The sequence below is a fragment of the Nannospalax galili genome, unplaced genomic scaffold (genome assembly GCF_000622305.1).
Source record: "Nannospalax galili isolate Female #2095 unplaced genomic scaffold, S.galili_v1.0 scaffold879, whole genome shotgun sequence".
Lineage (NCBI taxonomy): Eukaryota > Metazoa > Chordata > Mammalia > Rodentia > Spalacidae > Nannospalax > Nannospalax galili.
The window spans coordinates 3222956-3238096 of record NW_008346261.1 but is presented as its reverse complement, the minus strand read 5'-3'; the positions used below and the strand labels follow the sequence as shown (position 1 = coordinate 3238096).

Here is a 15141-nt window from a genome sequence, read left to right as displayed (position 1 = left end):
AATACATTAGGAAGTCCAAAACATTTGTGCCTATTTTGGGATTATTCTGACATAACAAAAAATTAAGGAGCTCTGCCATCAAGCCCACGATGAAGGAAACACATTTTCCTGTCTTCATTACATAGACTTAAGAGTAAGCGGCCCAGGTTTCACAGTGAAGTTAAGAAATCATCCCTGTATCTTATATTTCCAGAGGTTAATGTTGAGGCAGACCATGTCACAAAGTTGTAGGTAATGATCTTGGTTTGTCCAGGACTAAGAAGGGTTTTTGGAAAGCATGACTTTCAGTGACAAACCCTTATGAGTTGGTCAACCTAACCTGTCCCCAAATTAGCAAGTTATGGCCAGAAGTCACCAGTTTTCCATCCTACTCCAGAATTAGCTGCCCATAGTAGCTGAAAATGAACAAGGTGCTATCTGACTGGATATCTCCTTGGGGGTCAAGCTGCTGTGAAAAGTCTCCTGATGTGTCCTGCCCCATTTTCAACCACTTAGCTCTATTCTTTCAATTCTCTCAACTACCAGTCTCTACAAAACAAGAGGAATGGGAAAAATGGGAAAGACAGGTCCCAGGGTTCCTTTCAGATAGTTTACAATTCTAGGATTCTGTTACCATCCCCATGAACATAGATAGTCCTAGGTTCTTAAGAGACTTGGTTTCCCTTGTAAATAAAGTGCCCCAAGGCAAAACATCCCTAGCAGCTCAGCCATCAACAGCAGGTTGGCCATCCTGTCACTGGGGAGTCAAAATGACATGTTACCCTGAAGGCATTCAAAGTCTATCTTGGGTACCAATGAAATGACCTCCTCTGCTCTATTTTCCAGAGTTGGTTTCTTGTATAATTGATAAGTTTAGAAAGGAGGAAAACATCTTGTACCCTGATAGCTGAGAAGTCACATCCAGGGGCCAGTACGTCAGATATCTTATAAAGACACAGGATCTTTGGGCCCTGTCCATCAGAGGTATTATAGCCCCTCACATTAAGAGCTGCATTATTTCCAGGAACTCCTCAGGGCTGTGCAAGAAGGCAGCTCCCCTGACCCATCAGAGCCCCCATAAGACCTTCCTGTTGAGGTTCTGCTAGTACATGCATATTAGCAATGCTTCCTTCATTGAGCACAACCTTCTCTGAGAAGACTCTACCCTCTCAACCCTACTCCTTAGACAAAAGGACCTTGAAGGGCCATTTGGGATTGACAGAGATGTGGGTTAAATCAGGCATCATCCCCAGCTGTGGACCGAGGGGCTTGTGAAGTTCAACAACAAACAGTGCCTTCCACGAGCCGGCCACTAGGGTTGAGCCACTAGAGAGTTCCTGCTGAGAATGGAATCTGGAACAGACTCTGGTCAAGCATTCCCAGATCAGAGGAACCAGAGTCCTTGGACACCAGAACCATAAAGCCTCCATCCTGGGCCTGCCTGAGGTCCATGTAGCCTGAGAGGACAGGCTACGAAAGCCTGGCTCTCATATTTTTCACCGAGACTACCTTGCCCAGCTTTGTAAACCTTACTTCCAGAGAGCTAGAGAAGACCAGCAGCCCAGCTGCCTGGAAGCCTTCTCTTCCTAGTTTCTGGGGAGCAGCACTGCTACTGAACAGGGCTGGAGAGCTGTAATTATCCAGACAGGATAAGAGCTATTTTGGGAAGAAGCTATTCTGCTGCCAAGACTTTTGACTTCCTAAGCTAAACAAGATGCACAGCAAAAGGGGTGAGGGTAGGGGAGGATGGAGAGGAGCTTGCTCAGTCACAAACATCAATTCTTGAACCAAAGAAAATAGTACTCTTTCCCAAAGGTATAGATTTGTATTAGGGGATGAACAGAAGTCCATCTGTTAAGAAATCTCCTCCTGGCTTTGGAAAGAAGAGTGTAACTGGATTTCCTACTTACCCTCCTGCTGACTCCTCTTCTCCTAAGCCCCTCTCCAAGACTGCTCATTCAGCCTATTGTTTGTTTTGACATTTGAGCACAGACCACTACATATTATTTAAACATTTCCTATCCTTGTCTTATCTCCCCATCCAGATGGTCAGTTTCTTAAAGCCAAAGGCTTTGTATATGGGAATTAGTGCCCATCAGAGTGCTAGACATCTGAATAAAAACTGTCTGTGGAAGAGAGGGAGGGAGGGAGTGGGGAGGGAAGGAGGGAGGGATGATAGAACAGAGAAAAGGAGGAACTTAGTATTTTGCATGGAGAAAATCTCTAAAAATAGCTGCTCCCACCTATAGCTGAGCTCAGGGCCAAGGGCTGGATAAGAACTTGTAGCAGAGAAGGTGGCAGCTGTATTCCTGGACACTTCCCCTTCGATTGTTCTGTTATCCTACTTCTGGCTGTCTCCCACTCATTTGTTTTCCATCTGAAATCAACTGTTCATCCTGGGTCAGTCGGTCATGGATGGGACTCACTAGAGGCCACTGCTAGGCTTTGAGTAAGAGAGGAATGTGTTAAGAGAAAGAATGGAAGCAGGAGGAGCTTTGACCATCTTATCAAACATGGACCAAGAAAAGCAAAAATGCTCATGGGAATAATAAATACACTGCAAAATCAGGACACTACCAAATTTAGGACAGAGGACTGCCAAAAGCAGAGTCCACTTTATGTCTTTCCAACTTGAAGACCCAAATAATGTGTAAACGAGAAAAGCAATCCCTTTCTGACATGTCCCAGTCAGGAAAGTGGAGAGCCAGATGGAGACTGAGACTGCCCAGTCTTTCAACAGAGCCCTTAACAAGATTCATCATCTACCAAAAGTCTATTATTTCTCTTCAATCTGCAACTAGCTCATATAACACTTTTGTGAAAATATCTCTGGGTGGAACACAGGTGCCCTTTTGTGCAATGAACAACCTGCCCAACCATAGGGAGCAGCTCTATCTTTTTCCACACCCACTTCCATCAAGGGACAGGAGTGGGAACTGGAATAAAGGTTGGGTCACTGGACAACTGGAAATTAACTCCCAGAGGCATTCTTACCTCCTCATCTGTCATAACAGAGAAGTAGAAACCGGGCATTCCAGGGAGCAGCAAATGGAATTCAGAGAGTGTCAACATAAGGAGAAAAAGAAATGTTACTAAAGACGCCCAGTGGATATGGGCATAACCCAGCCCAAGTCCTTTCCTAGTACAAGTGGCCCAAAGAACAGCTAATATTTTCTGAGTGTTCACTGCTGGCAAGCACCATGCTAAGTGCACTACATGTAAAGCAGCTCATGCTGGTTGGGCCCTCCAAATGGGAGAATTCAGGGCTGAGTTGATTGCATGATTCTTTACTCCCTAGAATTGTCTTCCAGAGCCATGGCCTCTGTCATGTTCATGGGATGGAAGCTTATCATGCCATAAGGCTTACAGCAAGAACTCTGTGCTGCCAAGATGCACTCTTTAAGGTTTGATCCCCATACTTCCCTGCCATCCGTGACCAAGAATAAAAAGGAACAAGACACTAAGGCTTCCAGAAGTGAGTGTAAGACCTACTGATGGAGAGGACAGATCTAGACATCCCTGGAGGTCCTACCTGGACAACAGGTGGGAGCTTGAGGAGGATTCTGAGAGGCTTGAGAAGAATCCCCATCCTGAACCAGTGTGGAGTCAGCAAAAGACTATGAGGCAGGTAGTTTACTTTGGATTTTTCTTTAAAACACAAGATAGGTAAGCTTAAAGGCCATAAGACTTAAATTGTTCTCCTTCCCAGAAGCGAGTTCTCAATAAAATGAGACTATTGAAAATGAAAAGGCTCCAATTCCCAAAGGGACAACTAATAATGGAGTTTTAGGTGAAAGATTTTTCTGCTTATTCAGGCCCAAACCCCATTGTGTATTACTCTCTTAAGAAACCTAGCCCTACAGTATAGACGTGGAAGTCATCTTCTCATCTGACTTCCCACCCTCAACCTCCCACAAGATACCCACAAAAGGAAAATTCACAGACCTTTTAGCCACCAGATGATCCGATTGTACATTTCCTCAGAAACATCTGAAAGTAATAGAAATTGTTGCTTTTTCCTGTCTTTCGGAGGACATCCTCCCTCCACTACTTGAATCTCCCTTTCTAGCTTCACATGTCTCCACCAAACAGTAGCCTCAGCCTCTGATCCTTTTCAGAAGCTCTCTTCCCACCTAGGACTAGGTATCACATTCCCACTGTCCCTCTCCATTTTCTTTACCCTCTCTGTGCCACTGTTAATACCTTCCATCTCCTGGAAGCTCAAGACTCGGTTCATATATGCCCCACCTGCTCCACTTTGATACCAGGATACTGACCTGAGACCCTTATTCTTAACAGACCTTACTAGCCCTCACTCTACCTCAGTTCTTAGCTCCACTCTCGGGAATTCACTTCTGACCCTACAAATTACTCTCTATTACCTTCCACTGGAGTTAAGCTGCATTGCCTACAAGAGTCAATGCTGAACACCAGACTCAACCATTTTCATCAATGTCATTGTCTTGGAGCCCAGAAACGCTGGCAGAAAAGACACAGAGTACTGGGCTCAAAGATGGAGTCAGCTTCAGCACACACAGGAAGACAGCCCTGAGGCCCAGAATGAAGAAGGGGCTTGTCCTACCTATAATGCCGTTTCACTAAATGTAGGCTGTACCCAGACACTTTGCTTCTTTACATACCCAGAAAGAAAGCATTAAACCCGTGAATGGGTTGTTTGCTGGTGTGTTTGGGGGCCTTTGGCACTTCTGTGAATGGTACTTGGCATGAAGACTCCTTTGGTGATGGTGGTAGGCTTGCTTTCTCTCTCTGGAACATCAGGTCCTCACAGAAAGTGCTTGAGTCTATTTCAAAAAAAGACTCTAAAGGGTCTAGGGGAGGGGAGGACTTGGGTTCAAAATCAGATATCCTTGGATGGCTTGGGGGCGTTTCAACTTTAGGATTCAGTAAGGTCCACCACGAGCAGTCAGGCCCATACCTAGGTAAAGAACGAGGGGGCAAAGGCCGAGGGCTCAGTTCCAGTTCTGCATGGATGGAGGGCTTTGGAGAGGGCTTTGGATACACAAGAGATTTATAGGGATCTTCAGATACCACTCGAGTTGTCACACGATGAGTTGACTGTCTTGCTGGGGAGATGGTCACCTTACGTCCAACCTCACAAGGGTCTTGGCTTGCGGACCTCACATTGGACTCCACTTCTGATATTAAAACCTTTGAGGATGGTTTTGTTTCAGTGTAGACAGAACGTGAAGGAACTCGGGGCCTACCATCTAAATCTCTAAGGACAGAAAGTTTGAGGCCTGATGACAATTTCAAATTTCTATTCAAAGCCTTGGGTTCTGAAAGAATTGAGCTGTGATGACCAGATTCTGGCTCGTGGCTAGGGATCTTTCTAGGATGGTCTGCTGTGGCACGACTACCATGCTCTGGGATAGAGATACTTTTTGAAGATTTGACGTCAACTGCAGTCCTTTGGATGGGCTCTGTTTGTATGGCTTCATCTTTAAGGTGAAGTGAAATCTTATGGGGAACTCTGACCCCCTGGGGGTTCTGGACCTTGGATGGGGGGTCCTCTTCCTCTAAGTTTTCACCTGTAAAACTTAAGTGACGGGGGTATTTGCGATCTGAGGCTAAAGCAGAACGAGAGCCAACTTCACGCCCTGGCTTGGTTTCACTCCTTCGTGTTGCTTCCTCTCTGACTGGACTAGCATTCCGATGTGTGCCTGAAGAATGGGGAGTCGATATCTGGACTAACTGGTTCTTTCGATGAGGAGAGTGATGGCGGGGTGCCTCCGTTCTTTGTCGGGTTTCAGTTCCCCATGAAGGGCAGACTATAGAGAGGCCAGGCCCTGATTGTGGGGAGACAGATTGATGATAGTCTGATGTTGAGTGGTGGGAAGTGGTGGGAAATGCAGTTTCTGATCTTTGCTGGGAAGAAGGGCTTAGGGAGGCAGCAGCACCTCGCTGGCTTGAAGACAGAATGTACCCATGTCCCCTCTGAGGAATGGAGGTAGTAACATCAGCCCCTCTATGTGCTGAAACTGCTACCTTGGACCCACTTTTACTTGTCTTCAACATCTGAAAGACTGTGGCCTTCTGCGTAGATGCCATATTTTATCATCTGGTTTGTTTTCAGGATCCTGATTAAGCATGAATATTTACCCTCATTTTTTTTAAGCTGCTGTTCTTAAGCTCCCACAAAAGTGGCTGTTGTTCTGTGTTTCAAACAATTCCTTAGCTATCTCTCTGATGATGTCATAAAGGAAGGTGCTTCCTATTAAACATCCTGTTTTATAGCCACAGTTCTTCAGAGAAACTCGATCAGTACCCAGAAGGAAATTGAATCTGTCTTTAGATTTGACACTAAGCCTTTGGCTAAGTCTTTAAGAAAACTGGGATGTCCTTGTGTATAGAGAAGGCTCTAGCCCCTTCCTTTTTCTTCCAAGGTTCTAGAAATTCTCAGGAACTCATCCAGAGAAGAAATCAGCCAGAAGATCTTAGGAAGGCAGTTACTTAAGTCAATTATGCTGTGCTACCTCAGATTTAATAAGGTATCTTATACTGTACAGTTATTCCAATTTTGTCTGAAACTCTTGGATACAAATAAAAAAATAGAGTTCCAGCTTTTTCCAAGTTTCATAAATGGTTTGGTTTGACTCTAGGGTAATAACCTAGGTTATTCAATAATTTTCACATTATTCCAGAAGCATATAGTATCATAGTAAGGATCTGAAATTCGTTTGTTTTAATCATAAATGACTAGTTGTGCACCTTGGACCTGATTTCCCTGCATCTTAGTTTCAATCTGGAAACCACTCATCTGTATCACCCGATAAGTATAAATGTGCTTTTACATAATCCTTTCATTAGCAATCTAATCAGCTACTATTAGAAAGAGGAAAGAAAGAAAATGAATGGATGAATGAATGGATGAATATAAATGTGTGGGGTCAAAGGACAACTTTCAGAGTTAGGTCTCTTTTTCTGTTGTCGGTTCCGGGAATCAAAATCAGGTCATCAGGCAAGTGCCTTTATTGACTGAGTTGTCTTACCAGCTCTACTTCCAGTTAAAAATTTCCTCACAGCAGCCTTGGGAAGGTTACTTTGTCATGTGTAAATATAAAAATACATTTGCTCCAATATGACCAGGGAAGATCATGAAATCCTCTTTGAATAGTCTATACTTTTTTAAGTAGGGATCATAACAGCTAACTTCTAGTGGTATTATAAGGATGAAAATTAATTGCTCAGTTAACCTATTTGCTGGGTACCTAATTATCTGCAGCTTATATGCTAGGAGCCTGGGATACCTCAGTGAATAACCCAAAGTTTATACTAGCAGGGGGGTGGAGCACTGGTTTGTAAGTGTACTTTGCACTATGAAATGAAAATATGAGATCAGTGAGATGACATGAGTTTTATATCCAGAGCTCATGATGGATGGAAAGAACTGACTCCTGAAAGTTGTCCTCTGACCTCCATGGGCACCTGCACTCACACACAATAATAATAAATAAATACTTTTTAAAAAAAGAAATGACAATATGCTCTCTGAGTAGAGTGGAAAAGCAAGCAAGCAAGGTACTAGGAATCTTACAGAAGGCCCTAGCATATTCTAAAGTTCAGAAATTTCAGAGTCCCTGAGAAAGTTAATATAGTTAAGAGTCAAATAATATAGCTAGTTGAAAAGAGAAGCATTTGGGGTAAGAACAGCATGTTCCATGGTGCATTTAACAAATTGAGAGAAGTCTAGTATTTTAAGAGCCATGGGCAAAGAGCTGAACAAGATCTGTATGGTAAAAAGATAACTGTGGGGGCTAGCGCTTGGGACGTAGAGGCAGGAGGACCAGGAATTCAAGGCCAGCCTTGAATTAGATGGAAGAGGCAGCCTGGCTGGGGGCAGCAGCAACAGGAATTGGAGAAGTGAGCATAAGGAGTATAAATTTGGGAGGTTTAAACAAATTTTTTGTTTGATGGGGGAACTTTGTTTTTGGGGGAGAGGATTGTTGTTTTGAGACAAGGTCTTATACTATAGCTCAAGCTGGCCTCAAACTCATGGCAATCTTCCTGCCTCTGCCTCCTAAGTGCTGAGAGTGTGTGTGCCACCATGCCCAGCTTGAAACAAGTCTTTATTGTTTTTGTTTTGTTTTGTTTTGTTTTAATGTAAGGAGTAAGGGAATGGGAGTCAAGGATGGTTCTTGATTTCTGGTTGAGTGAATAACAGAACAGTAATATTGCTTATTAGAAGGGGAACGCTAGAAGCAGATGAGGCTTATACCAAATTCAATATTGGATATGTCACTGAGATACCTGAAAGAAATCCAAGAGGAGATACTGAATATATATGTAGGCATATGCACTCAAGAAAGGGAGCCTGGTCCCAGACTCACAATACAGATCTCGGATTGTTAGTACATAGATGCTAACTGAAATCATGGAAATGAACTGGGTTACTTAGGAAGAAAACTTAAAGAGAAATAATAGAGGTGGAGCCTCTGTAGGAGGCTGAAGTAGAATAACCAAAGAAAAAAGAAACAAGAACCAACAAAGCTGAGAGAATAGGTGAAAGGAGTGAAAACAATGGGGAAAGTGACCACATAATTTAGGAATATGGAAGACACTGGTGACCTGAGTAACTTCCAAAGTTGGGCAAGTGAGATACTAAAGACAGCAAGCATAAACAAGCGTTTCAAGAACTACAATGGGAGAAGGCATAGTTCAGTGTCTGAAAAGAGAGGTGGAATCGAGGATATGCTTTTTGTTTTATGCAGTGCTGAGGATTGAACGTGGGGCCTCACACACGAGGTAAGCTCTCTACCGCTTGTCTTGTTGTTTTCAGATTTATTATTTTTAAGTTTATGGGCATATGTCAATGTGTGTGTGCCACATGTGTTGCAGAATCTTTGGAGGCCAAAAAAGGGTGTCAGATTCCCTGGAACTGGAGTTACAGGCAGTTGTGAGTTGCCCGACGTGGGTGCAGGGAACTCAACTCTGTTCCTCTGCGAGAGTAGCAAGTGCTCTTAACTGTTGAGCCATGTCTCCAGCTTCTGTTCTGTTGCTTTTTGAGATGAGATCTAACTATGTAGCTAGGCTGGTCTTGAACTCACCCTGTAGTCCAGCCTGACCTCCAGTTTGCAATCCTCCAGCCTTTAACTCCCGAGTTCTCAGATTACAGGTATGCACCACCATGCCCAGCTCAGGGAAAATCCATGAGTCAGTTCTTATGAAAAAAGTTTATTATCATATTAGAAGAAAGTTTGGGAGTGGGGAGATGGCTGGCTCCATGATTAAAGAACTTGCTCCACAAGTATGAGGACCAGAGTTTGGATCCCCCAAACCACCAGGTGGGCAACATAGCCTGCCTCTAATTCTAGTTCTCAGAGGGCAGAGATAGGATCCGAGGAGCAGGCTGGCTAGCCAGACTAGCCATATTAGTGAGCTATGGGTTCAAGTGAGAGACCCTGCCTCAGTGACTATGGTGGCAAGGGACTGAGGAAGACAACAACCTTAGGTCTCTACACATGTACCCACACATACATATGCATACATACTGCACACACACACATATAAGAAAAAAAGGAAAAAGAAAAAGTTGAAGGTATTGAAAAGAGAGATGCTGCCCTACACAGGAAAACTCTTAAGTGGTCAGAGACAAGACTGACCTAGAATAGGAAGAAGGGCATTCCTTTAGGATAAAAGAAAAGAGAGTAGGGAGAACAGGTGCAGAATATATCCATCTCTGCTTCAAAAGAGACTCTGTCATCTACAACTGTTTTTCTATAGAGACAGATGTGGTCATATTAGGAGTTTGGGTGGTGAGGAGCTGAGTCAGTTTTCATCCGATGAGTTGTATTTTCTTTGTAAAGTTGGAAGTGAAGTCATTCGTTGTGGGTCAGTGGGAAATGAGGAACAAAGCCTGAAATGGCTGATGAAAAGCAGCACCCTAAAGAAACAGTTGGGAGGCTGGGCATAGTGAGGCAGTGTCTCAAAATAAATAAGTAAAACAATGGGGTGGCTGCTAAGTGCAAGAGAAGGATTAATATAGTTCTGCTACATAATACTCTATAACCAATAAATAATATCCACCAATATTATTATACTTAATATTTACTAATATTTCACAGTCACTGGACAGATGGAGGAGTCTATTCTCTAGACAGATTACAATCCTTATTAGGAGGCACTAGTAAAGAATCTGTAGACTTAGTGCATATGAATTGGTAATGTCCTAATTACATAAGTCACCATTTGTCATGATATGTCTTCTATTAGTCTTTACATTGTTACATATGTGAGCTTTGTCTCATCAACTAGAGTTAAGTTTTTTGGGTTTTTTTGTTTTGGTTCTTTTGTTGTTGTTGTTGTTTTTGGTACTTGTAGCAAAGGTTACTATCAAATTCCACTCACAGGCCAGAGTGGAGTGTTAGCAAAAACTTGCCCCTTGTGTAGCACACTACCTACACTTGTGAGTTCATCAGTCAATTAGAGTTAAGTTTTTGAGAGACCACACCAGAAGGCTCTGTATCCCTCAAAGTTACACATAGTGTTGTTTATATGGAGGGAAGGGTTGTTGTTTGCTTTCTTTATGATTTGTTTTAAAGAGACGGGATGACAGTCACACAGACAGCGTGGTAGTTTCAAGTTGGTCTTGAACTCACAGCCATTCTCCTGCCTCAGCTTCCCATATTGCTAGGATTACAGGTATGCACCACTACGTCCAGTCTCTTTTTAAATTTATTTATTTATTTATTTATTTATTGTGTGTGTGTGTGTGTGTGTGCACGTGCAGCAATTAGAAGACAACATACAGGAGTCAATTCTCTCCCTCCACCATGTGGGACTTGGAGTCAAACTCAGGACATCAAGCTTGGTGACAAGTACCTTTATTCACTGTGCCATCTTGAGTCCCCTTTGTTAGCTTTCTTGAGACAGGGTCTCACATTGTAGTCTAGGCTGGCCTGGAGGCAATGCTCTTGACCCACCCTCCTAAGTGCTATGATTACAGGTGTTCATGGGCCACCATGCCAAGGTAACTAATTTGTTTTCTGGTAGTTTTCTTCTGTTTACAACAGCAAGCAGCTGTTTCTCTGCTTTAAGGTAACTAAACAAATTTGTACCTTCCATTTTATCTGTGCAAGGGAAATTTTCTATGATCTCAAAATATGAATATGAACCATCTACAATAGGAACAATTCAATTTCCACAAACAAAAGACCCATTACCTACCAAGACAGAATAAAATGGTAATGCTGCATAGCAGAATAAAGCTTCCAAGAAAATATTGCTATTCACATGTGAAAATTCTAAACTGGAGATAATAAAGGACACAAATCCTTTGGAAACCAGGCTGGACACAAATATGCATCTGGCTAGCAGTCACGAGGAGACTAAATTAGAAGAAACATTGTGATCTTAATCTTACCACAGTTCATTCTTCTAATACCCTAATGACGTGAGGTGTACATTCCAAAATATATGGAGATGATGTTCATCTTAAAGAGTTCAAAATAGCTGGGTGTGGTAGTGCACACCCTTAATTCCAGCACTTGGGAGGCAGAGGCAGGTGTATCTCTGTGAGATTGAGGTCAGCCTGGTCTACATAGTAAGCGCTAAGCCAGCTGGGGCTACGGGGGACCCTGTTGCAAAAAAAAGGGGTAGGGGAGGGACTGGAGAGATGGCTTGTCTTGCAGGGGACCCAGGTTTGATTCCCAACACCCACATGGCAGTTGTCCATGTTCCAGAATCTGGAGCCCTCTTCTGATCTCCATGGACATTATGCAACAGGGATACGCTTATATACATGGCAAGCAATACCTTCATATACATACAATAAAAATAATAAAATTTTAAAATAACTTTTTTAAAAAAGGAGTTCAAAGTATCTTTCTTAGGGTTCTATTGCTATCACCTAATAAGCTGGTTCTAGGTGAAGGGGAATTCTCCCAACCCCCAAACTAAAACACAGAAATAGATCTTACACAGCTGGCACCTAACTAGTATTAAAAGTAAACATTTATTGTATAACAAAAGTTAAAGTTTTCAGAAATTTACATCAAGAAAACCAAAAGCTATTCTGAACACAGTGAGACATGTTTACAATTGCAGTCACCTTTCACTTTTCAGAAATATGATTTAAAACAAATGGTTAAGTGAATTGCCACAGATAGGGTCACATTATCTTGTCTACAGTGGCAGCAGAATAAAGTGTGAGTTACAGAACTGGAATCACTGTCCTCATGGCAACTGAAGCAGATGAGAAAAGAAAAGGAGGTCACAAACAAGGATGCTCAAATTCGGGCTGGAATCCATCTACAGTACAGTTCCAGTCAGTCTGACAAGTCGCTCTGATCCAGGACAATTATCCTGTTTGTATATATTTTAAAGGAGAAAAAAAGGGAATTGTGAGTTGCTATGTACTTTTAAAATTTCTTGTGTAGTGCTTAGAATCACATCCGTGGCCTCTCACATAGTACACAAGCATTCTACCACTAAGCTCACATCCTAAGCCTGGTATATATTTTGAATATACACACATACACACCCACCCCATCCTCCTATTCGGTTGAAGTCAAGGGAAAGGAATTTTGGTCTGTATAATCATGAAAAATTATGATCAACATTGTATCATGTGGAAATACAAAGTGACTACAAAGCAACATATTTTGTGCTCTCTCTGTATGACAACTCTTCTTGAGCTGACCACCAGTTACTTTAATCAAAGTTGTTATTAACTTCACTTTATATTTATTAACTATAAACATATAACTACACATTGAGCAATCTGGTCTGAAATCAGTCTGTCAGTGATGTTTATTTAGATATGGGTAAATATTTTAAGTCTGCTCATGTAATCTATAAACAATAAGCTCTGACCTATAAACATATGATATCTCATTACCTGGAAGGTTCAGACCAACCCAGTCGCTTCCAAAAACAGGGTTTTAGTTCATCTTGAAATAAAAGAGGAAGAAAAGCCTGATTACTTTCTAGGTCAAGGACTGTTAGAATTCAGAATTCACAGTAGTGTGATCTCTAGTTCAATATGCTGTTTTACTTATAATATTTGTTCTACTCTACAGAGATAGACTTTTTCTAAAAACACAGTTAACGGCTTCCTCTCCTCTAACAGCTTCCTGCTATAGCAGTGGACACTAGTGACACTAATCCAGAAGTCCCTGCATTATCTCCCAAATTTCCTGAATGATCTTCTCAGTGAATTCAGCCTTGACTAAATGCCCCATATACTCTGGGCCCTGAGCCAGTCAGAGGTTTGGAGGAAATAAAATGTACCCAAAGTTAGTACAGATAAAGATTATTTAGCAAAGTGACTATATACAAAGGTATAATTAGAGTTAAGAGAACAAACAAGGACTGACAAGACACCCAGTGGCTAACAGAAGTACGAAGCCTAAGTTTAAAGTGACTGAGCAGTACGGATAGCAGGAAGTTATTGGAACCGGAACCGGAGAATTGGAATTAGGAAGGACAGGCAGCTTCATAAAAAAGCATACTTATGGAGGGACACAATTTTTACCAGATACGAAGTGTTCAAGCAGGGAGGGAAAGGAAAGGAAGGAATACTGTAACAATTCTCTTGGCCCTCTGGTCTTCCACAAGGCGAAGGAACCACTAGGGTCAGCATCCTGAGGCACAAAACAGGGCAGAGAAAGGAGGAGAAGAGACTGGGGAAGACTAGATGACCTGACATGGTGAATATCTCTTAACCTTCTGAGTAGAAAAAAACTTAAATATAGGAGGAACTCATTTACAAATGGCATATTAAAAGCCTGACACACTCTGTGCTGGATAACTTTAGTGTCAACTTAACACACCTGGGTTGAGGGAGCCTCCTGTTGGGGAATTGCCTCTATGTTATCACAGTTTAGACACACCTGGGCTGAGGGAGCCTCCTGTTGGGGAATTGCCTCTATTGGACTGGCCTGTGGCCATGTCTGAGGGTCATCTTCTTGATGAGTGATGTGGGAGGACCCAGCCCACTGTGGGTGGTGCCACCCCTGGGCAGGTGGGCCTGTGTTGCATAAGAAAGCAGGCTGAGCAGGGGCCAGGGGAGCAAGCCAGTAAGCAGCGTTCCTCCATGGCCTGTACTCTAGTTCCTGCCTCCAGGTTCCTGCCCTGAGTTCCTACCTTGGGCTCCCTAATGAACTGCGACCTGGGAGTTGTAAGCTGAATAAACCCTTTCCTCCCCAAGTTGGTATTGGTCAGAGTGTTTTGTCACAGCAATGAAGAACAAACTAGGACACACTCTTATCCAAATAGTTTTGAAAGGATAAGGTTAATTTGTAAATTTCATTACATATAAACCCCACTTAAATTTTAGAATACATGGTTTCTTGTTGAATTCTGCAGCATCTATGTGAGCTAAATTTAAAACTCCTAAAAAATGTTTTTACAAAGCCATGTACACCTTTAATACCAGCACTTGGGAGGCAGAGGCAGGAGGATCTAAGTGAGTTCAAAGCCAGCCTGTTCTACATAGCGAGTTCCAGGCCAGCTGGTGCTACAGGGAGACCATGTCTCAAAAAACAAAAAATATGTTTTTACATTTATTTGTGAGTATGAGCATGTGGAGGTCAGAGGACAACCTTTAGTTTTCTCTCCTTCCACCCTATGGGTTCTGGGGCTCAAACTCAGGTCCTCAGGCTTGGTGGCAAGCGCCTTTACTCACTGAGTCATCTCACCAGTTTGTTTGGGCTCTTTGTTTTGTTGTAGTTGTTACTGCTGTTGTTGTTTTTGAGATGGGGTTTCACTAAGTTGCCCTAGCTGGCTTACAACTTGTGGGTGACCCTCCTGCTTCTAACTCCTGAGTACTGGGATTACAGGCATGTGCTACCACACTCAGCTTGAATTTAAAACTCTTTTCAGTATATTAGATAATCAGAAACAAAACAGTTCATTTTAAAAACAGAATTTAAAATCCAGTGGTGGCTCATGTCTGTAAATCCCAGCACTCAGTAGGCCAATGCAAGAGGATTGCTGTGAATTTGAGGCCAGATAGGGCTACATAGTGAGTTCCAGCCAGGGCTAGAGTGAGACCCTATCTCAAAAAACAAAACAAGGAAAAAATAGAATTGGATATTATTACTGTTTTATGATGAAGCTATAATTAGCAATTAATAGAAATGTGATCTGAACTATAGGGAAAAAGAAATTACTCAAGGTAGGAAGATTGTGGATAACATTTGT

The 15141-nt window shown here is 42.5% G+C and overlaps 2 protein-coding genes across 2 annotated transcripts in view; both read right to left on the bottom strand.

Annotated features, from left to right (window-relative positions):
• Septin4 (septin 4) overlaps nucleotides 1–6048 on the bottom strand; it is a 24354-nt gene extending 18306 nt beyond the window's left edge. Inside the window, exons 1-3 of the mRNA XM_029568100.1 lie at nucleotides 4620–6048; nucleotides 3925–3969; nucleotides 2974–2981 (exon numbers count right to left, since the gene is read on the bottom strand). Coding sequence (XP_029423960.1) covers nucleotides 2974–2981; nucleotides 3925–3969; nucleotides 4620–6048 — 1482 coding nt within the window. The remainder of the gene's footprint in view (nucleotides 1–2973; nucleotides 2982–3924; nucleotides 3970–4619) is intronic.
• Nucleotides 6049–12025: 5977 nt separating this feature from the next.
• Tex14 (testis expressed 14, intercellular bridge forming factor) overlaps nucleotides 12026–15141 on the bottom strand; it is a 128572-nt gene continuing 125456 nt past the window's right edge. Inside the window, exons 29-30 of the mRNA XM_029568096.1 lie at nucleotides 12836–12887; nucleotides 12026–12300 (exon numbers count right to left, since the gene is read on the bottom strand). Coding sequence (XP_029423956.1) covers nucleotides 12264–12300; nucleotides 12836–12887 — 89 coding nt within the window. The 3' untranslated portion in view covers nucleotides 12026–12263. The remainder of the gene's footprint in view (nucleotides 12301–12835; nucleotides 12888–15141) is intronic.